Genomic DNA, 23,370 nt, shown 5'->3' with positions numbered 1-23,370 from the left:
GACACAGGGCAAGAGTAACTGCCCTGTGCACAGGGAGACAGCTCAGGGGGCAGGAGTGCATGGAGGGATGGACACAGGGCAAGAGTAACTGCCCTTTGCACAGGGAGACAGCTCAGGGGGCAGGAGTGCATGGAAGGGTAGACACAGGGCAAGAATAACTGCCATTTGCACAGGGAGACAGCTCAGGGGGCAGGAGTGCATGGAAGGGTAGACACAGGGAAGAGGTAACTATCGGGAGCAAGTGGGAGGGGAGCTGTTGCACTGAGATAAATTGTAGTTAATGTCATGAGCAATGTGTGCGTGAACTGTTGTATGGAAAGTGAATTTGCTCTGTAAATTTCCACCCAAATCACAATAATAATAATAATAATAATAATAAAGAATAACTTCCCTGTAGATCAGCAGCACTATGTCTGATTTGTTCTTATTTAATAGCTTTTGTTGAGGTAAAATCTGCACACCATAAAAGTCACCCATTTTAAGTGTATGATTCAATGATTCTCAGTAAATGTACAGGGCTGTAAAATCATGACCACAAGCCAATTTGTCAGCCCATTCTGATCACCCCTAAAAAGATCCCTCATGCCCATTTGTGGTCTATCCCTCCTTCTATTCCTATCCCTAGGCAACCACTAATCTCCATCTGCTCTATAGGTTTGCCTTTTCTAGGCATTTTCATATAAGTGAAATCAGACAACAGTCGGCACTAGATTTTAAACTCTTTATACTGAGAGACAGTAAACAGAATGGGTAAGAACATGGAATCCAGAGTCAGGCTCCTGAGTTCAAATCCCTGCTCTGCCACTTATTAGCTGTGAGACTTTGAATAAGTAATTTAGCTTATCTGTACCTCAGTTTCCTGATCAACAAAACGGGATACTAACTGGACTTACCTCATGGGGTTGTTAAGATTTAAATAAATTAACATATGTCTAGTACACAGTGATGCTACATCAATGCTGACCATCATTACCTCATTTGACTCTCAAAATTCCTATGGACGGAGGCAGAGTAGATATGAGTCCAGTTTTACAGATGGTTATCAGAGGCTAGGACATATTGCTAGTAAGTGGTGATGCCAAAGTAGAACCCACTACATCCTTCTATATCCATAACACTTGCACAATTAGCCCAATCTTGCACCTTACCTTGGGTCTGTCCTACTTCATCCTCTGTTTAAGAATATTGCTTTTTTTCTATACACAATAAGCTTTTACTTACCGGAGCTGGGACTGTAGTTTTCCTGCTTTGTTTATGAAATCTTCCCAAACTGGGTAGCTCCCCTGCAACAAAACAAAGCCATCCATAAGCCACACTATGACAGACATCTGATTAAGGCATTCACAGAACACCCAATTCCAATTACACAAGGAACGATCTCTGTAGGACTAGTTCCCTTTGCAGCATCTATGATACACTGCCCAGATTATATATAAATTTATTGGCTCTGGGATCGTGTTTAGAATGTACTCCATCTGTGTAATTCTGCAAATTCTACAGACAACAACTGGAAACCAGTTCAGCCGAATCCAACACGTAACACATTGCTGTAGCACCTTTTCACTCAGCAGATGGGGGGTCCAAACACATGGGGTTCAGAATATTTAAGGCTCTGCCCCGATCCAGCTGCTAATGCCACACAGTCTGGCTGTTCTCATTCTTATCCCAAACAGCAGTGACTGGTGTTCGTCCCCAAGACTGGTGGCTGTCAGGAAGCATTATTAGAATATCATAATCTCAGGCTTGGAACGTCACCCAAATATAGCCACTCCGCTGATGCCTTGAGCCAACATCTACATACAATACGGCCACAGGTGGTTCTCCAGGCTGCCTGCACCCTTCAGCTAACAGGGAGGCCATCCCACTGCAGCCTGTAACAGCCACCCTGCCCTTTACGTCCGTATGATCCCAGTTCTAACCTTCTGAGGGCCCTCAGAGCACAACCAATCCTGCTTCCACGTGGAAGGCTTTTCAAAGAACTAAGAATAAGTGGGACACTGGTGGTTCCGTGGCAGAACGCTCATCTTCCCAACAGGTCCCCTGGGTTCCATTCTTGGCCAATGTACCTCAGGAGAAGCCACGACCACCTGTCACTCAGGCCTGTTCGTCAATATGATGCTGAACAGGTTTCCGCTGAGCTTCCGACTGAGACGGACTAGGAAGGAAGGCCTGGCTATCCACTTCTGAAAATCCTGCGGACCACATGGTCTGATCTGCAAGCCATCGTGGGGATGACGCAGGCCCAGGCAGCGTTTTGTTCTGCTGGGGACAGGGTCGTCATGAATCGCGGACTGACCTGACAGCAGCTAACAATGGCACAAGGATTGTTAACTCATTTCTCCAGTTTTCCCTCTTCCATCCACTGACTTTCAATTCCATTTCTACATGGGACACGGTTTCACGTCCTACAGAGACCCAGAGATACTGTGTCTCGCTGTTCTTCTAAGTATGATGCTCAGACACAAACTCTAAACTGCAGGTAAGAATCTGACCAGGCTAAACCAGGGTGGAGTCTGACAGCCCCCTTCCCACACATATTAAACTTGCATTAAGATCAAGTAACTAACCAACCAAATGTTGACTCAAAATAAACCCAGAGAAGGGGAATCCATGGACAGAAATGGTGTTTGGCAACGGTTAAGCAGCTAATAGCAAGGCTGGTGGTTCAAACCCACCAGCTACTCTGCTAGAGAAAGATAAGGCAGTCTGCTTCTGTAAAGATTACAACCTTAGAAACCCTGTGGGGCAGTTAGTTCTACTCTGCCCTAGAGGGTCACTTTGAGTCACAATCAACTAGAAGGAAATGGGTTAATGGGTTTGGCACTGAATCATTTAAATATGAAACCAAGACTAAACGTTTGGGGGGCAAGGAGGCAGAACAGAATGTAAATGTTATAAACCTCAACAAAGGGAAAATAATACATGCCACCTCTTGATTTTGTTGTTAAGGGCAGGAGGGAAGAATTATAATAATCATCTCATCCCTCATTATAGAAACCCAATCAAAATTGCCTAAAACTGCAACAGAGCTAAAAAATAATGATTTCAAACTCATCCTCGTGATGACTTGAACGATCTTTTCCCTAACCTCCAAGCACACTTTCTCATCCTCAGCACTACTGACATTTGGGGCAGGACAGTTGTTTGTTACAGGGGACTCTGCTGTGCATTGTAGGACATTCAACAGCAGCCTTGGCCTCTACTCACTCCACGCCAGTAATACCTCATGGGGTCGCCATGAGTCAGAAGGTACTTAATGGCACCACCAACAAAATAACGAGATATATCCTCCCCCGTTCTGACAACCAAAAACGTCTCCAGACACTGCTAACTGTCCTCTGTGGTTAGGGGCTGTCCAGTCAGTGTTGACTCATAGGGACCCCACGTGTCAGAGCCAACTGCCCCAAAGGGTTTTCCTGGTTGTCATCTTCACAGGAGCAGATCACGGGGCCTTTCTCTCGCAGAACCTCGGAGTAGATTCAAACTCCCAACCTTTCAGTTAGCAGCAAATGTTAATCGTTGCACCATCAGCGCTGGGGGGTAAAAACTGCCCCTGGTTGAAAACCCCTGCCTGAGGGATGTCAGACACTAATTTCTTTTGGTGAAGAACCAGTGAACTGAATGAAGTTCAGTCATACTTCAGTTTCTTCAGCATTACTTCTGTCTTCTCTTATGCTACAGTGAGAAATTGTTTTTTGTTTGGAAAATAACACACGTAGCAGGAACATACTGCTATAAAATTGCCCATTTACGTATTTCTCCAGCTATCAATTCTACTTGAAAATATGCCCAGAGCTATCTGGGAAACTGTGTCTACCAAATATTAAAATGAGTCCTTTCTGGAAGCTGAGATTTAGACTGAATGGTGTTTTCTTCTTTGTACTTTCCTCTATGGCTAGATTTTTTTTTTTTTTTTTTTTAAATAAGCATCATGTATCATTTTTATGAAAACAATAAAGTCATTACATAAAAAAATTTAAGATCAAATTAGAGGTTCTGGCAACAACAGCACCGTGAATTTGCAGCCCAGCCCAGCCTTGCCATCTGTTTCACACACGCTGCTAGGTCACATCCATCAGTTCTGCATTTGTGCGATCGAGGCCTCCTTGGCCCGAGTACAGGTCTCCAGAGTTACTGCTCTAAGTGGCAATTTTCTTCCATAGGACACTGAGCTGCAGCAGGGCAGGAATCCTGCCCGAGCGGCTCTTGGTGGACGTCCCTACCCAGCCACACCTGAGCTACTGTCCACCACCACCCGTGCCCAGTCTCCGTTACCACACTGCTAAGCCACGTGGCCACCATCGGTGTTTGTGCCCTGGGGGTTTCCTTCAACCCAAGAGCAGAACTGTGTATTAACTCATATTAAATGAGATTTTGCAGATCTCACAGTTCCTGGGTGGCACAAACAGTTAAGTGCTTGGTTGCTGAACAAAAGGTTGGTGGTTCGAACCCACCCAGCAGTGCCATGGAAAAAAAGCTTAGTGACCTTCCTCCAAAAATTCAGCCATTGAAAAACCCTGTGGGACATGGTTGCATTCTGACGTGTGGGGTTGCCAATGTGTCGGAACCGACACCAAGGACAACACCCAACACATGTATTCTGACACGCGTGAGGCTGCCAATGCATCAGAACCCACATCAACGATAACACCCAATGTATGTACCATTTTCTGGTCAAGTCTAGGTATGAAGAGCACTTCCATATCTATATCCAAGTAATTAAGAGATAAGGGCCGAGACCAGGGTTCCTGAATGGATAGTTGAAAGTCCTGCCCAAATGACAGCGGTCAGCACCCTTAAGAGCATAACACTTCAAACAATCACAGCCTCGTATAGCCATTCTGTCACTTTCTGATTCATAAACTATTGTAAGACACTTCTTGAAGACTCAGGACATTCAGAGACCCTGTCCACCTAATCTTAGCCCCAAGGTACCCCCCTCTCTCACTTCCACAGGAGGAAGAACCCGCAGGCTGGGCCCTCTTCTCACAGGTACCAACCATCCCCATTCAGGGAGCCCTGGAGAAGGCTACCAAAATAGTAGAGTGTTTATTAAGAGAAAAATGAGGCGCATTCAGCAAGAACATGCTGGAATGGCAAGAGGGTTGGACAGAGAACATCAAGTCCCGAATTCCAAGTGAGCACTTCAGTGCTTACTGGTAGCAGCATTTTACCTTGTAGGACTTGTTTCCCAATAGCAACACCAGTAAGTGTAATCATGACATGGAGGGTCTCTGGATGGCACAAGTGGTTGAGCACTCCACTACTAGCCAAAAGGTTGGCGGTACAAACCCACTCAGAGGCACCTCGGAAGACAGGCCTGGCTGCAACCAAAAGGTCACAGCCTTGAGATCCTACAGAGCAGTTCCAGTCTACACATGAGTCAGGACTGACCTGAAGGCAACCAACAACAGCAATGATATATACTATATATGATAATGATAAAATGGAAAACATATATAATCATAAAAACTTCATCATTATCAACGTCAATTACTAAATACTGAAAGAACACAGGGCAGAAGTTAGGAGCATGCGTTTGCAAGTCCAGTTCCTTGGATTAGCTCTACTGTCTGCTGTAAGGCATTCGACAAGTCGCCTAATCCTGTGTGAAGGCAAGTCACCACTTTACAGGTTTAGTGCTAAGAATACATGAGGCATACACGGAAAGCACTCAGCACGCCACCTACCACAGAAAACACTCAGTGAACACTTGGTAGGACTCATTCAAACATCTGCAGACTCCGTAATCTCACTCATTCTGTTGGCAACAATCTCAAAAACTCTCTAAGACAGCCCGTACACCCCCGCTGAGGGGTCTTCCTCTTAGTGGTTTCAACTGAGTTCTCGCTTTCCATGCAGGGGGCCTGGATCCAGTTCCAGCCCAACGCACCTCACGCGCAGCCAACCCCCATGTCTATGGGTCACAGTTTGTGTGGTATTACAATGCTCAGTAGGTTTCAGTGGACTAAGACTAGGAAGAAAGGCCTGGTGATCTAGTTCTGAAAAACAGCCAATGAAAACTCTATGGATCACAACGGTCCAATCACGAGCTGATCACAGGATACTGCAGGACCAAGCAGCGTGGGGGCACCGTCAGTCAGGAGTCTGACGATGACAACATGCAGAATCAGCTACTATGGGAACTGTTTCCCACCTCCCTACTATTAGTTGACCAAGGAGCCCTAGTGGTGCAATGGTTCAGCCCTTGGCTGCTAACTGAAAGCTGAGCAGTTTTTGAACCCACCAGCCGCTCCACAGGAGAAAGATACGGCAATCTGCTTCCTGAAAGATTACAGCCTTGGAAACCCTATGAGGCAGCTCTACTCTGTCCTAGAAAATCGCTATGAGTCAGAATCAACTTGACGCCAATGAGTTGGGTCTTTTTTTGGTTTATCAGTTAACTGGAGTCAGTGCCTAAGGCATCTGACTGCTAACCAGAAGGTTGGTGATTCAAACCCACGAGCTGCTCCAGGGAAGGAAGAAGGGGCAATCTACTTGCAAAAAGAGAACCACCCTGGAAACCCAATGGGGGTCACTATGAGTTGGAATCGACTCACTGGCAGCGGGTTTGGTTTTATGGTTTGGTTTCAGAGTCCCTGGATGGCACAAAAGGTTAAGTGCTTTGCTGCTAACAAGAAGGTTGGCAGTTCAAATGCACACAGAGGCACCTAGAAAGAAAAGGCCTAAAATCTACTCCCTCCCCCCACCAAACAAAAAAAATTAAGAAAAAAGAAAGAAAAGAAAACCAGCCGCTGAAGAGCCTGTGGGACACTGCTATACCCTGACACACGAGGAGTCGCCAGGAGTCAGAACCGGCTCCACAGCAACTGGGTCTCCAGTGTCAGCTGGCCACGTCCAGCAGGGACAGGCTGAAGCAGCGGGGTGCACTACCAGAAAATCTGGGTGCTGCTCCGAAGTAAATGGTGGCGTACCGGTGGCGTGGAGTACTCAAACCCAGGATGAATGTACCTAAAAACAGCTCCTGCTCAAAGCACTTTAAGACTACTTCTCTGCCCCCACTTGGAGCCTCATCTTTTACCAAATTAGCAACAGAGAACGGGTCCTCTCTCTAGTCAAGAGGCGTGGGGCACAGTGCACGGTTCTCAGCCTATGAACACACACTCAGCCAGAAGGAGGTACCCAAAGCAGCTCTCTCCCGACTTAATGATATTTGACAGTCTATCAAAGAGTGTCAGGCCCACCTGTTTTAGGCAATATATAATTTAATGGATTCAAAAAATCAACTTCTAAGAACAAAAGACAAAAACCTCCTTGTTGAAAAATCAGAAGACATGTATAAATGCTATTAATATTTAAAGGCAAGTGGTTGAACAATTTCTCTCAGAGAGATCAGCACAAGGCTGGTCCCCATGATGTGGAAGTTAAAGATGTCCCAAATGTCCAAACTACCGTACCACTCCAACATTTCAGACACTAACTCCTCCTCTTCCTCCTCTCAGTAATTCCGTCTTAGGGTTCTGTATTTCACTGTAACACCTCACACACTCACAGACACCCAAGGGATCATCTCACGTGGTAGTGGCGGAGGCTGCCAGGCTGGCGGGTCCCAGGTCCGTGAGTGGGTCTGGAGGATCCTCCCAATTCTCGGGGTTTGATGAACCCCGATCAGCAGATCAGATGACGGCTGCTGTCCCAAATCCAGGGGTGAGATGAGGATGTGCCAAAACACAGAAGCCAAGCAAGAGGAGGGCAAACCTTCCCAGGAGATTCGTAGGTATACCCTCAAGGAAGCTAAGGGTAGTGATTTGAATTATACCCTCCAGCAAGGCAGGACTCAAGATACATTCCCCCTGTGCTGCTCCAACAGAAATAACCCTACTGGACTGCTTTAACAATCAGCAGCTCAAGGCAAATCCCACCACAGAGTCGATTGTCAGCCCTTATAGGGAACAACTACTACCAGCTGCCCAGCCAAGTTAACACCCGACCTTAACTACCACACCACCCCAAACAGGCATGGATAATAGTATTTGCAATACATCACAGAATGGAGGACAATGGCTAGAAGGGCCACATCAAGCAATTCACCTCATTGCGCCCCCTGACTCTTCTAGTCATTAGCCCTTTCACACTTGAAAGATTAATTTGCCCCTTCTGATCATATTACCAATCCCAAGGTCATTAACAATTAGTCTTTTAGTAAGGCAAAGAGTCCTAAGGGTGAGATTATTCAGATACCAGCCATTCAGGTCTGCTATATTTGTCCATCTGATCCAAAAGTTTTTCTCATTATCATCCTTACGGTATCTGATAATATTTAACTGAGATAATATTATTCCCTTGTCCTAAGTCTATCTTTAGGTATCAGCATAATGTTGCATTTCCCCCGCTGCATAACCCATGTATTCATTCCTTTTCTTTCAGCTATTATTTTTCCTTCTTTCCATTCGTCATTTATTTTTACCCAGACTTTCCCACCTTGGGAGGGGACATCAAGTTCAGCTGTTGTGCCTATCCAGATTGCTGGTAGCAAGATCAGTCTAGCAAGTGCTTCCCCCTCAGTCCACTCCCATTCATGCTGGGTATGGTTACACAGATACAAAACCAGTGGACTATCTCGACCACTGGGCAGAATGGTAGTATCACTGTCAGCCCTAGTATGGCCAGATGGGGAGAAGGTACAATCCATCCCATAAGGCCCTTGGGAATTCTGGCATACAGATTCAGAGGTACAGAAACAGTTTCTTGCTTAGGGATCACCCCAGCCTCTGGCACCCGCAGCTGTATCCCAGGTCCATGGACCATAGCTTCTAGCAGGAAGAAAGCAACGTTAGGTGATGTGGGGAAAAACTGTACAGTGGCACCAGCATCCTCCCCCACCCCTTCTTCCTTCGATGCCCCAGAAAAGCATAGGAATCTGTCAAGCGGTGATTCTCCCTTTGCCCCACTCATGTTGAGTGTGAGCACACATTCATGAAAGTATCAGCCCTTTAGGCCTTTATCTCCCCCAGTTTTAGACAACAAATGTTTCAATTGCCCATTCCAGTTCTCTATCAAACCATTACTTTGAGGATGGTATGCAACACAGTATGTTCACTTAATATGATGTTTTTTGGCCCTTGCTGCACCCTACGGGATGTAAAGTACATTCCTGGGTCTGAGGAAATATAATTTGGTGGCCCAAATTGGTACAGTATCTTTTGTTCCAGTCCTTTAATGGTGTTTTTGATATTTACACATGTCACAGGATAAGCAAAGTCCAGTCCAGAGTAAGTATCTATTTTCCTGTGAGGACCCATTTATAGCCACCTGGAACCACTGGTGTCATTGGTCCTATATAATCGACTTGCCAGCTATGTGCAGGGCCTTCCCCCTGGGGAATCTGCCCCATAGCCATTGTAACCAGTTCCAGACCTTTTTTAAGCTTCTTTCAAGGAACAAAAAAGTTTTGGCCCACCTGAAAGTAGTTTTACTACAAATATTTAAATGCTTTGAGGAAGCAAAGAGGGAGGACATAATGGTAGAAAGATGAAAAGGTTGTTATATTTTGTTGTTAAGTGCCGTCGAGTCATTTCCGACTCATAGTGACCCCATGCACAGCAGAACGAAACACTGCCCAATCCCACGCCAGCTCCATGATCCCTGCTATACTTGAGCCCATCATCGCAGCCACCGTGTCAATCCATCTTGTTGAAGACCTCCCCCCCTTTCGTCAACCCTCCACCATACCAAGCATGACACCTTCTCCAGGGAATGGTCCCTTCTGACAACATGACCAAAATAGGTAAGATGAAGTCTGGCCATTCTTGCTTCCAAGGAGCATTTCGGGTGCACTTCCTCCAGGACAGATCTGTTAGTTCTTTTAGCAGTCCATGGTACTTTCAGCATTCTTCGCCAGCACCACAACTCAAAAGCATCAATTCTTCTTCGGTCTTCCTTATTCATTGTCCAGCTCTCACATGCATATGAGGCGATTGGAAATATCATGGCTTGTGTCAGGCATACCTTAGTCCTCAAGGAGACATCCTTGCTCCTCAGCACTTGAAACAGTTCCTTCACGGTTGACTTTCCCAATGCTACACATCGTCTAATGTCCTGACTGCTGCTTCCACTGGCATCGATTGTAGAACCAAGCAATGTGAATTCTTTGACAACTTCAATCTTCTTTCCATTTACTGTGATGCTGCTCATTGGTCCAGTTGTGAGGATTTTTGTTTTCTTTATATAGAGATGTAATCCATACTGCAGACTGTATTCTTCAACCTTCATCAGTAAGTACTTCAAGTCATCCTCACTTTCAGCAAGCAAAGTTGTATCATCAGAGTATCTCAGGTTGTTAATGATTCTTCCTCCAATCCTGATGCCACGTTTTTCTTCATATAGTCCAGTTTCTCGGATTATTTGCTCAGCACATAGATTGAATAAGTATGGGGAAAGGATACAACCCTGACGCACCCCCTTCCTGATTTTAAACCATGTAGCGTCCCCTTGTTCCGTTCGAATGACAGCCTCCTGGTCAAGGTACAGGTCTCTCATGAGAATAATCAAGTGTTCGGGAATTCCCATTCTTCTCAATGTTATCCATAATTTGTCATGATCCACACAATCAAATGCCTTAAAAGATTAAAAGGTAGATTTAAGGTAGACCCTTTTAAAAGATTAAAAGGTAGACCCCGGATTTTTCCAGACAAAAAGATTTAGTAAAGGGGACTATGCTCAAGTTTCCAAAGAAACCTGTAAGCCAAAGCATTTTATGTATTTGGAACCCTTCTAGAAAGCATTTCCAATATAATCCTTAATTTTCCTGTCTGTGCCCGCCCACACACGACCGTGTTTCTGCCTGCTGTTGATGACTGAGGAAACCTCGAGGAAAGAATTTCCACAGACCCCACTGTGGAGTCCAGAGAAAACAGAACGCTTTCACCACTTTGCAGAGAGACTCAAATCAAAGAAAATAAAACTCCCACCGAACACCCTGGTTCTGCCAAATCCCAAGTGAGAAAGCAAAAGGAAGTCTCTCCTCCTGAAACAATCACTTGAATTTCTTTGGAGAAGAAGGTTGGGAGTTATGGGAACCGTGGGCAGTTCATTGAAAACAACTCAAATCACATCGGGTTCTGACAGAAAGGAAAAAGTCCCCTGTTAAAGAAATAGGAAGAGAAAGTCACTTTGTTTACAAGCATATGAGGAGGACGCCCTTAATCAAGATGTATGACGGTGCCCACTTCCTGCAGCGAGAGAGAGAGAGAGAGAGAGAGAGAGAGAGGGCTTTCCTGAAGACCTGCTCTAATGCATACCTCTGCAACCACCGAGCAGGGCTCCCACAGGCCTCCCCACGTCATGAACACCAGCTCTGATGACCACATTCTCTTCAAATCTCCAGGAAGATTCAACAATCTGGAAAACTCCTACACAGCCATTAAGACCCAGCAGAAATGTCACTCTGGAAGAGTGTTTTCTGATGTCCTTCCTTCTAACACCTACCCTCCTGAATTAGAGCTCTCCAGCTTATTATACACCAGTTCAAAAGCCTGAGGTCTCCTCCACTCAACTGTGGGCTCAAGGACAGAGGAAGGAGAAAGGAAAAGCATTTCTGGTAAGAAGGACAAAGGCAGGGAAGCAGAGAAGACACAAGCCACCTCTGGTGAAAAGAAGTGGGCCTGGGCAGGATGGACAAAGCAACCGTGGGTGGCCTTCAAAGGCAAGGTCTAGAATTTAACCAAATTAGGGCAGCCGAGGATCACCGGGTGGCCTTCATTCCAATGGCATGTGACATAAATCCCAACGGGTCACGTGGTGGGAGAACCTGGCTAATCAGTTACAGGGCTGGCAGCCACCTGATCCCTTTAGGAGTGGGGAAGAGAAGAACTTTTTCCAACTTCTCAGGAGAAAAGCCCACTGAGTCTCCTTCTCCTCAAGAATCCGGTGGTCACCCATGCAAATATGAAACTGGCCTTCCCACCCCACCCTCAAGTTCGTGCTGTGGGAAGTATCCCAAGTCCCTCTCCACTTCTCCCTCTCCTTCCTCAGTTTCCCCAGAGCCAGAAGACTGGGGCAGGCCTTCGTCTAGTGTAGGGCACAGAAGCCACGCTATTGCAGTGTTGGCTTGGGGTTCTGTTTTGTCCTCATTTAAGAGAGGTCCAGGATGGTGTCCCACACACAGTGCAGAAGAACAAACGGTGTGTATCTCATCGGGCATGGCTGGTGAATGGTGTTCCATAAATAATGCAGCAGCTGCCTCTCCCAGCCTGGTCTGCTGGGACAGCGGAACCTCAAGGGACAGCTGAGGGAATCTGACACCAAGCTCCACACAGAGAACGGAGAAGCCGGGAGCTGGGGCTGGAGAAGAGGCAACTCGAGGAGACGGAGAGCTGGACGGCATATTCGTGAGGAGGAGGAACTGTGTGGTTGAAAACAAAATAGAGATGGGCAGGGGCAGGCTACAGAGCTGGGTTCCAGTTCAAAAGCCTTTGTCCTGCCCAAAAGTGTCCAGACAGAAGCTGGCTCACCAGTGTCTAGGGCTGACAGGAATTCAGGCCTTGGGTTTAAGGTTGGGCAGACGCCTTGCCATGTACTCACCTTTCACCTTGACAAGCACCACTGTCATCACCTTAATCACAAAACCTCACTATTTCTAAACAAGTGCTATGTGCCAGATACACGTATCAGTGCTTCTCAGGTGTTAACTTATACATTCTGGGGATTGTGTAAAACGCAAGTTCTGGTTCAGTTGGTTGGAGGTGGGGCATGGGATGCTGCCAGGTCCAGTCTGGAGATGCTGCTGCTGCTGCCATGGACCACACTGCGACTGACACAGCTGTAGACCATTCTCAGCTCATGTTCACAACAACCCAAGAGGCAGGTGCTGCTACTATATTATGGCTGAGGAAACTGAAATCCAGAGAGTTCCACCAAAGTGGTTTAGGATGAAATCTGAGTCCAGATCTGTCTGACTTTGCAGCCCAAGTGCCACTCTGATTCTGAGAAGTGAAAGCAACAAGCAGGACAAACCCAATTGCCCAGCCCAGCCACAGGCTGCATCCTGTTTTACATTAGGGTCCTGTGGGAGCACAGAAGGAGCTCTGGGGGTAGCACAGTGTCTAAGGCACTTGACTGCTAACCAGAAGGCTGGAGGTTCAAACCCACCAGCCACTCCTCAGAGGGAAGATTGGGCAATCTACGTCCATAGTGATACCTCCTCAGATACCCAAGGAGGGGTCGCTAGGAGTTGGGTTCGACTCGATGGCAGTGAGTCTGGTGTTTGGTTTAGGAGCTCGGATGTTTTTGTTCTTCTGGTAGCCCACAGTATTTTCACGATTCTTCACCACCACCACAATCCGAATGTGTCTATTTTTCTGCAGTCTTCCTTTTTCACGATCCAGCTTTCACCTGCTTATGAGGTCAGGCACACCTTAGAGGCGAAACATGTCTCAAATCATCGGGAAAGACCCATTACTGGGAAAGGACATCATGTTTGGTAAAGTGGAGGGTGAGCAAACATGAGGGAGACCTCAGTGAGACGGACTGACGCAGCAGCCACCACCACAGACTCAGACACACCAGTGACCGAGAAGGCGGTGCAGGGCGGCAACAGGTCGCTGTGAGCTAGAGCTGACTTAAAGGCCACTAACGTGACATCAGCCCACGCAGAGCAGGGGCCAGGGGCGCCCCAGACACACGCCACCCAGTCACAACTGTCAATGCCCCCGGAGAATGCCAACGTCACCCCAGAAAGGTCAGGACCCTCAACCACGTGAAAACAAAAAACAAAACAGAGGAAAACCCTTTGTACGGAAAAAAGCCTGATATAAGCATACCAGAAATGTCCGCAGGCACTGTCATTCAGAGGTGTGACTGCAGGTAATTCAGCCTCATCTTCAGGTTTCCTGTGGATTCTGGAAAGTACCTGAATTGACTGGACAGCAGTGGGCGTGGTTTTGGTTTTGTGACTTATCTGCTCCTAGCCTCGGAAGGAAGGTTGGGCAATCCTACTTCCGTAGTGATACTGCCTCGGAAACCCAAGGAGGGGTCGCTATGAGTCGGGGCCGACTCGACGGCACATAACAACAACAACAGCAACTGCTCCTACCCTAGAGAACGGAGGGGGGGCTTTCCCTTCCCAAAGCATCCCTGGCTGCCGCCACTGACACCACTGTCCCTACGTCCCCCTCCCACGTATGCAGGAGCCCCAGAAGGGCGAGCGGGAGGGGAGTGCACAGCACCACTCCCCTTCTTCCTCTAGGTACGCTCCTTCTGGGAAAGGAAAAGCAAAGAAGGGAAGCCGGGCACCTCCTGGCCTCAGCCCCAGCTCCTGCAGACTCACTGCTGCTCCAACGAGGCAGGAATCTTCCAGAAGCGGGTGTGCACGATGATGGACAGGGCTCGTGAATGCCTGTCACAGCTTTGTCCCCAAAGCCACCCTTCCCCACCCCATCCTGCAAGATGAAGGGCTCCTACGATCCTCGGATAAAAGGCACTGTGTAAACCCATCCGTCATAAAGACCACTCCTGGGCTTTATTCTCTGGTGGGACTTGCCTAATCCACTAATTATCCCTGTCCATCAAGTGGATGACAGCCTTGGGGATAATCAATGGTTGCTTCCCTGCACGCCCACCCTCACCCACTTGCCCACCCTCAGCAGCAGTAACCATGCCTGTGCCGAGGGAGATTTAACCACAAAGGATGCTCCTCCCACAGCCTCCCCTCACAAGCCCCTCCATTTGTAACTATAACACGCTAATTAAGCCAAGGACATCGCGTTATTCTCCCTCCTGCATTACTAGGTTAATGCCAAGACTGTGTTTCCTGACATATGGGTAGGTCTCTACTTGAGATAAAAAAGATCCAAACAAATATGTCAATTGTCCCTTCAAAGGAAAATTCTTTTCCCTTAAGTTCTGGACCAGTCGTCGCTGTTGTGTGTCATCAAGTCGATTCCAACTCACTGCAACTCCACAGTACAGGGCAGAATTGCCCCCTGGGATTTCCTCGGCTATTAATCTTTATGGGAGCACATGGCCAGGTCTCTGCTCCTCCAGACCACTGGGTGGGTTCTAACCACCAACCTTACGGTAAGCAGCTGAGCACTTCACCACCGTGCCACCAGGGCCCACATAAAGCATTCCTTTGTCTATTCTGAGCCACCCAAATCAAGGCAACCACTAGCCACATATGTCTATTTAAATTTCAGTTAATTACAATGAAATTAAATATCCGTTTCTCAGTCGTCCCAGTTCAAGTCCTGAAAAGCTACACGTGGCGTGGGTACCGGACAACTCGGCTACAGAACCTCCGAGAGCAGACAGTCCCATTACTCGGCACTGGCCATGACATGACAAAGTCACCCCGGGCACCCTTGGAGTGTTCTACAGCTGCAACTAGGTTTCTGCTTCTATCTTTTTGTTTTTTCAATTTTTGCAAAAAAAAAAAAAAGTGTGCACATTCCACATTTCCATGATTAACACACAGCTCTCCTCCCACTCCCACTCCTTCCTTTTTCCAAACTCATCTCAAACCTCCACTAAGTTTTATTGCCCTTTACTCTTTTTAGGAGCTCTGATGGCATAGTGCCTAAGGCATGTGACTGCTAACCAGAAGGCTGGTGGTTCAAACCACCCAGCTACTCCTCAGAAGATTGGGCAATCTACTTCCGTAAAGATACCACCTCAGAAACCCAAGAAGGGGCTGCTACGAGTCTAATCGACTCAACAGCAGTGAGGGGTTTTTTTTTATTACTATTTTTATTTCCTTATTTCAGATGGCCCCTGCCACCAAAAAAAAAAAAAGGGTGGGAGAGAGGGTAGAAATCACTACCTTCATCATTCAACTGATATGCAACCAAGTTTTCAAAGGTGAAAACCTCCCATTTAGGAGGCCAAATTTATTTCATCAGCATCATTACTGGCACCACCTCACATAACCCACAGCAGGAGAGATTATCAAGGGCTCTCACAAGGACCCTGGGAGGGCTGTGGGTGGACCAGGCCTTAGTTCTTCCCTTTTCACCAAAGGGAAAACAGGCTCCCAGAGGTTAAGTAATCCACCCAAGGTCAGAGGAGAGTCTGTCCTCACACCAGTTCCTTTCATTCACTGCTCTTAAGTTTCCCCCGTTCTTTTTAAACTGAAATTGTTCCATGGTTTCACCTAAGACTTACTGACGCTCCTGTTATGTGACAGATTCTGGAGTCAAGTTAAGACACTGTAACAAACATTTTACTTGGGAGTAAACCAAATGGCTGCCAGGAAGCCAGGCATTCAGGTGCAAATGCCAAGGATGTGAACTTGAGGAAGAGCCATCTCTTTTAATAGAATCTTTGTGGCATTCAGTTGGGAAGAATAAAAGATTAGGTTTTGGAAAGCTGTCATTTAAACAAAGCAGATCCTTTCAAAGTGGGGGCAAGTTAGGATTGGGCCACGAGTCTTCTTTCATTCGTAATAGGTGCAAGGGTCCTTTACTCTAAATGATGATGTTGTTGTTAGGTTCTGTCGAGTTGTCTCTGATTCATAGCAACCCTACGTACAACAGAATGAAACCAGTCCTGTGCCAGCCTCACAAGCCTTGCTTTATCTGAGCCCATCGTGCAGCCACTGCGTCAACCCATCTTGTTGAAGGCCCTCCCTTCTTTCGTTGACCCTCCAACCTTACCAACCATGATCTCCTTCTGACAACATGACCAAAGTAGTTAAGACGAAGTCTGGCCATTTTCGCTTCCAAGGAGCATTCCAGCTGCACTTCTTCCAGGACAGATTTGTTGGTTCTTTTAGTAGTCCATGGTACTTTCAGTATTCTTCACCAACACTACAACTCAAAAGCATCAACTCTTAATTCAGCCTTTATTCATTGTCCAGCTCTCACATGCACACGAGGTGATTGAAAATACCATGGCTTGGGTTAGGCGCACCTTAGTCTTCAAGGAGACATCTTTGCTCTTCAGCACTTAAAAGATGTCTTTTGTAGCAGATTTGCCCAGTGCTACATGTCATCTGATGTCCTGGATGCTGCTTCCATTGGTATTGATTGTGGAACCAAGTAATATGAAATCTCTGACAGATTCAATCTTTTCTCCATTTATCATGATGCTGCTCATTGGTCCAGTTGTGAGGATTTTTGTTTTCTTTATATTGAGATGTAATCCACACTGCAGATTGTAATCTTTAATCTTCATCAGTAAGTGCTTCAAGTCATCCTCCACCAAGCAAAGTTGTGTCATCTGCGTATACCAGGTTGTTAATGAGTCTTTCTCCAATCCTGATGCCACATTCCTCTTCATATAGTCCAGCCTCTCTTATTTGCTTAGTATACAGATTGAGTAAGTATGGTGAAAGGATACAACCCTGATGCACTCCCTTCCTGACTGTAAACCATGCAATATCCCCTTGTTCTGTTCAAATGATAGCCTCCTGCTCTATGTACAGGTTCCTCATGAACACAATTAAGTGTTCTGGAATTCCCATTCTTCTCAGTGTTACCCATAATTTGTTATGATCCACACAATCGATTGATTTTGCATAGTCAATAAAACACAAGTAAACATCTTTCTGACATCAGCCATGATATACCTCATTCCATGGCCTCTTTGGAATCTACCTTGTATTTCTGGAAGTTCTCTGAATATACTGCTGCAACCGTTCTTGAATTATCTTCAGTAAGATTTTACTTGGGGTTGATATTAATGATATTGTTGGATAATTTTCACATTCTGTGGGATCACCTTCATTTGGAATGGGTACAAATATGGATCTCTTCCAGTCAGTTGGCCAGGCAGCTGTCTTCCAAATCTCTTGGCATAGCTGAATGAGTGCCTCCAGTGGGCCATCATTTGTTGAAACATCTCAATGGGTATTCCATCAATTCCTGGAGCCTTGTTCTTCACCAATTCCTTCAGTGCAGCTTCAACTTCTTCCTTCGACACCACAGGTTCTTGATCATATGCCACCTCCTGAAATGGACAAACACTGACCACTTCTATCTGGTACAGTGACTGTGTATTCTGTCCATCTTCTTTTGATGCTTCCTGCATCATTCACTATTTTGCCCATAGAATCTTTCAATATTGCAACTCAAGGCTTAAATTTTTTTCTTCAGTTCTTTTACCTTGAGAAATGCAAGCATGTTCTTCCCTTTTGGTTTTCTAACTCCAGATCTTTGCACATTTCATTACAATAAATGACTTTGTCTTTTCGAGCTGCTCTTTGAAATCTTGTGTTCAACTCTTTTATCTTATCATTTCTTCTACTTCCTGAAGCTACTTTCTATTCAAGGGCAAGTTTCAGAGTTGCAGAGTCTCTTCTGACATCCATTTTAGTCAAGAAAATGTGGGTTTGGAAAATATCAGTTAAGTAAGATTTTTATGTGGAAGCCCAAGGCTAGTGTAAACTGATTTAAGGTAGTTTCTGGTTGACCTTTCACATCTGCAAACCTGTTGTTGCTGTTAGGTGTCCTTATATGGCCCCAAGTGACAGAGCAGAACTGCCCCAAAAGATTTCCTAGGCTGTACTCATAACAGGGGAGCTCTGGTGGTGCAGTGGGTAAGGCATCTCGCTGCTAACCAAACGGTTGGCAGTTCAAACCCACCAGCCACTCCCTAGTTGAACGATGAGGCAGTCTACTTCCATAAAGATTTACAGCCTTGGTTTTTACAAGTGTATTGGTATGTTCTGTAAGAATATCCAGGTATATAATAGAGCTGACAAGGGACAAGGTTGTAGTCACTTCTTGGCCACAACCAGCTACCCAGAGGGAGCAAGTAGTTGGACCTGTGGGCTTGAGACCATGGTCACAAGGCACATCAAGCTCAACTGGCATAACATACTACACAAAAACATTGTTCCACATCCTACTTTGGCAAGTAGGGACTGGGATCTTAAAAGCTTGCAAGTGACCATCTAGATGCAATGATGGGTCTCTCCTTGTCCAGAGCAAAGAATAATGAAGAAAACTAAAGACCCGTGGAAACAATTAGCCCAAGGGACTGGTACACCATGCGATCCTCAGCCTATATGACTACGAGACCAGAACTAGATGGTGCCTAGCTACCACTGTAACCACTCAGAGGGGAAACTATATAGGAGATCCTAGATAGAGTGGGGAACAATGTGGAACAAAACTCAAAATCATGGGGGAAAAAAAAAAAAAAAAAAAGCAGGGAGGACCAGGTCTGCTGAGAGAGCCTGATGGAACTCCTGAAACTATGGTCCCTAACTGCCCCTCACGCCTAGAATTGAACCCACTGTGCCTTCCAGCCAAACAAAAGACAGGCACATGAGCTGAACATTTACATTAGGCAGATACACTCCTTGGAGAGACCAATCATGGGAGAACAGAAGGGCTGTATATGCACAGGGAGACAGCTCAGGGAGCAGGAGTGCATGGAGGGATGGACACAGGAAAGAGGTGGCTATGGGAGCTCTGGTAGCATAGTGGCTAAAACACTTGACTGCTAACCAGAAGGCTGGCGGTTCAAACCCACCAGCCACTCCTCGGAAGGAAGGTTGGGCAATCCTACTTCCGTAGTGATACTGCCTCGGAAACCCAAGGAGGGGTCGCTATGAGTCGGGGCCGACTTGATGGCACATAACAACAACATGGGGAGGAAGTAGGCGGAGAACTGTTACATTGTGGGAGATTACAGTCAATGCTGTGAGACAAAGTATATGTGAAGTGTTGCATGGAAGATGACTTTGTTCTGTAAACTTTCACCCAAATCACAATAAAATTTATAAAAGACAGAAAAAAATTCAATAAAGCAGGAAAAAAAAACAGTAACACCTACCTCATATGATTTTTTTGTTTGTTTTGTCCCGTTTTCAAACATGTACAAAAAAGTTAAAAAAAAAAAAAAAACAATATTTACAGTCTCAGGAACCCTTTGGGACAGTTCTACTCTGTCCTATAGGTTCACTGTCAGTTGGAATCTATTCATGGCAGTGAGTTTAACCTTATGGGAGCAGATGTCCAGGTCTTTCTCCTACAGAGCCGCTGGATGGGTGGTTTGAACTGGCAACTTTTGCTAACACATTAGTGCTTAACCATTGTGCCACCAGGGCTCCTCTGGAAATCTGGGGACTCACCATTTAACCACGTAGCACAGGGGCTGGATTCAACTGCTTTACTTAAGTGATCATTAGCAATGTTTGTGTATATTTAATCCCTCTCCCCAAATGAAAAACATCTGTCCCCACTAACCTTTCTTCCATTACAACAGGGAGAAACAGGGTCCCAAACCACTGTGCCATTTGTTGCTTCCTGTATATAACATCCACCTGAGACCACGAATGTCAGTAAGCACTTGGTGAACGCACGGCCTACACAAATGTTAACTATCATCACCATCATCTCGTGTTTGTAAGCCTCACCCACATCTCCTCCCTGGAAGCATCCTTCCTTCCTACCCTCCACCCAACTCCAGACTGCTTCTACAGTTTAGGGATTACTTTCTCTTTGGGCCGATCTCCTCAACACCCTAAAGAGACACACGAACACCTAGGACCCTGAGAGGATCATGCGTGTACTGGAGGTTTTAGCCCCCCAGATGAGCACCTGTGAGTTCATTCTAAGGAACCCTGGTGGTGCAGTAGTTAAGCACTTAGCTGCTAACCAAAAAGCTGGCAGTTCAAACCCACCAGCCCTTCCAAGGGAGAAAGATGTGGCGGTATGCTTTCACCAGGATTACAGTGTTGGAAACCATGTGGGGCAATTCCACTCTGTCCTACAGGGTCGCTATGAGCCAGCATCAACTCAACAGCACGGATTTGGTATTTCGTTTGGGCTCATCCTCCCGTTGAGGTGACTCTGACTGATAGCAAACCCATGTGTCAGAACGGAATTACACTCCTAGGTTTTCCAGGGCTAATTTTTCTGAAGTAGATTGTCACGGCTTCTTCCAAAGTGCCTCCAGGTGAAGTCGAACTTCCAACCTTCGGGTAGCAGCCACGTGTGTTAATGGTTTGCAGCACCCAGGCACTCTGGTTCATCCTATAAAGCCAAAGAAACCAAGCCTATAGCCATTGAGTCAATTATAACACATGGTGACTCCTATGTTACAGAGTGAAACTATACTCCACAGGGCTGTTTTTCCTTTTGGTTTTTTGGCTGTTTTTACTGTTGTTCAAGATTATGTATGGTATAACATTTACCAGAATTGTTCCTTTTTCCTGTGTATTTCTTGGTGTCTTGATTTACCTTCTCAAGTTGTGCTGACTTCATGCATGTCTGGTCTTGCCTCTCACATCACCAAAAGTGGTTAAGTGTCTGATATCCAGAAAATGATTTCTCTTCCCTCTCCCTTCCATCCCTGGTACCCAACAAAGAACTGTGTTTTCTGTGTGTGTATCTATTCTTGAGTTTTTATAACAGTGGGACTACACAATACTATCTTTTTACGGTTAACTTATTTCACTTGGCACAATGACCTCCAGATTCATCCATGTTAAAAAATGTCTCATGGGACTCTCATTATTCTTTTTAGTTGTGTAATATTTCATTGCATGTATATGTGGTAGTGAAGTTTGTGGGTCAGCTTGGCTGGGCCTGGTTGAGTGGCTGGGCAGCTGGATGCAGTTATTCCCCGTGGTGAGGTTGGTAATTAACTCCATGGTGGACTCTATTGGAGCAACTGAGTATCTGTTTTAGGAATGTGGTCTGCTTCCAGTATATAAACAGCAGCTTTGGGGATGCTTGAACCCTGCATGTAGCCGAGTCGTTGTTCAGCAGGCTACCATGTTGCCCTCCTGATCTTGGGACTTTTAATGGACACGATTTAATGGCCTTCTGTGTGGTTTGGTAATATCGGGACTGTGCCTTGTTACTAGTCAACCTTAGGTCTGTCAGCCTCAGCAGCCTCCAGCTTCAATGGGCCGAGAGTAGGAGGCAGAGCTAAAGCCCAAGGTTGAGGGGCATTCATCCAGCTCCTAGAGCCTGGCACTTTGAACTCAGACTTAAAGCCTCCAAACTGTAAGAGAATAAACTCCTGTTTGTTCAAGCCATCCCATTTGTGGTATTTCTGTTACGGTGGCACTAGGTAACCCAATCAGTATATATCACAGTTTGTTAATCTGTTCCTCTGTTGAAGGGTACCTTGCTTGTTTCCATCTCTTTGCTGTCATGAACAATCCAGCAATGAACACAGGTGTGTGTGTGGCTATCAGCATCACTGCTCTTACATCTCTAGAATATATACCAAGGAGTGGAATTGCTGGATCATAAGGTATTTCTATTTCTAGCTTTTTGAGGAAGCGCCATATTGGTTTCCACAGAGATTCTACCATTTTACAATCTCAAGAGGAATGTATAAGAGTTCCAATCCCTCACAACCTTGCCAGCATTTGTTATTTTCTGTGTTTTCAATCACTGCCAATTTTTCAGGGGTGAAATGGTATCTCATTGTAGTTCTGATTTGCATTTCTCTAATGGCTAATGAAAGGAGCTCCGAAGGCATCTGACCGCTAACCAGAAGGTTGATGGTTCAAACCCACCAGCCACTCTGTGGAAGGAAAATAGGGCAATCTACTTCCCTAAAGATTTACCACCTTAGAAACCCAATGGGGGTCAGTACGAGTCTAAATCAACTTGATGGCAGTGGGTTTGGTTTTGGTTTTTAATGGTTAATGATTGTGAGCATCTGTTCATGTATTTGTTGGTCACCTGAATGTCCTCTTTTGTGAAGTGTCTGTTAATGTCCTTTGCCCGTTTTTTGACTGGATTGCCTTTTTGTTGTTGAATTGAAGTTTACTGTATATTTTAGAGATTGTTGTTGTTGTTGTTATGTGCTGTCGAGTCGGACCTGACTCATAGAGTCCCCTCCTTGGGTTTCCGAGGCTATATCACTACGGAAGTAGATTGCCCAACCTTCCTTCTGAGGAGTGGCTGGTGGGTTTGAACCGCCAGACTTCTGGTTAGCAGTCAAGTGCCTTAGGCACTATGTTACCAGAGCTCCATTTTAGAGATTACAACCTATCAGATTACAACCTATCATTGCCAAAGATTTTTTTCCCAGTTGGTGGGTCTTTTTTCTCTCTTGGTAACAGCTTATTTATTTATTTTTCAATGTGATTTGAGGGGAAGGTTACAGAGCAAATAGGTTTTCCATTCAACAATTCACACACATTTTGTTTTGAGACATTCATTCAATCCCCCCACAGTGTAACAGCACTCTTCCCACTTCCTCCTGTGTTTCCTGTTTCCCCTCATCCTTCTTTCCTATCCCTTGCTGGTTTCCAAGCTTTATCCTTGGGCTAATGCTACCCTTTCAATCTCATGTGGTTGACTGTTCTAAGTCGTGTGCGTTATGGATGTTACTGTTTACTTTATAGGCCTATCATTTGGCTGAAAGTTGAGCCAAGAGGGCGAGTTCAGTTCCAGACTTGAAGGGTGTCTAAGGGTCATAGTCTCGGGGGTTACACAAGTC

The 23,370-nt window shown here is 45.8% G+C and overlaps 1 protein-coding gene across 1 annotated transcript in view; it reads right to left on the bottom strand.

The window, feature by feature from the left end:
- Positions 1–23,370, bottom strand: part of MTSS1 (MTSS I-BAR domain containing 1) — a 232,930-nt gene that overhangs the window by 188,670 nt on the left and 20,890 nt on the right. Inside the window, exon 2 of the mRNA XM_042781324.1 lies at positions 1,222–1,283. Coding sequence (XP_042637258.1) covers positions 1,222–1,283 — 62 coding nt within the window. The remainder of the gene's footprint in view (positions 1–1,221; positions 1,284–23,370) is intronic.

Source organism: Orycteropus afer, unplaced genomic scaffold (genome assembly GCF_000298275.1).
Source record: "Orycteropus afer afer isolate SDZICR_OR568_19922 unplaced genomic scaffold, OryAfe1.0 scaffold00106, whole genome shotgun sequence".
Taxonomy (NCBI): domain Eukaryota; kingdom Metazoa; phylum Chordata; class Mammalia; order Tubulidentata; family Orycteropodidae; genus Orycteropus; species Orycteropus afer.
Note: the sequence above shows the minus strand (reverse complement) of the source record. Positions and strands in the feature narration are given on the sequence as shown.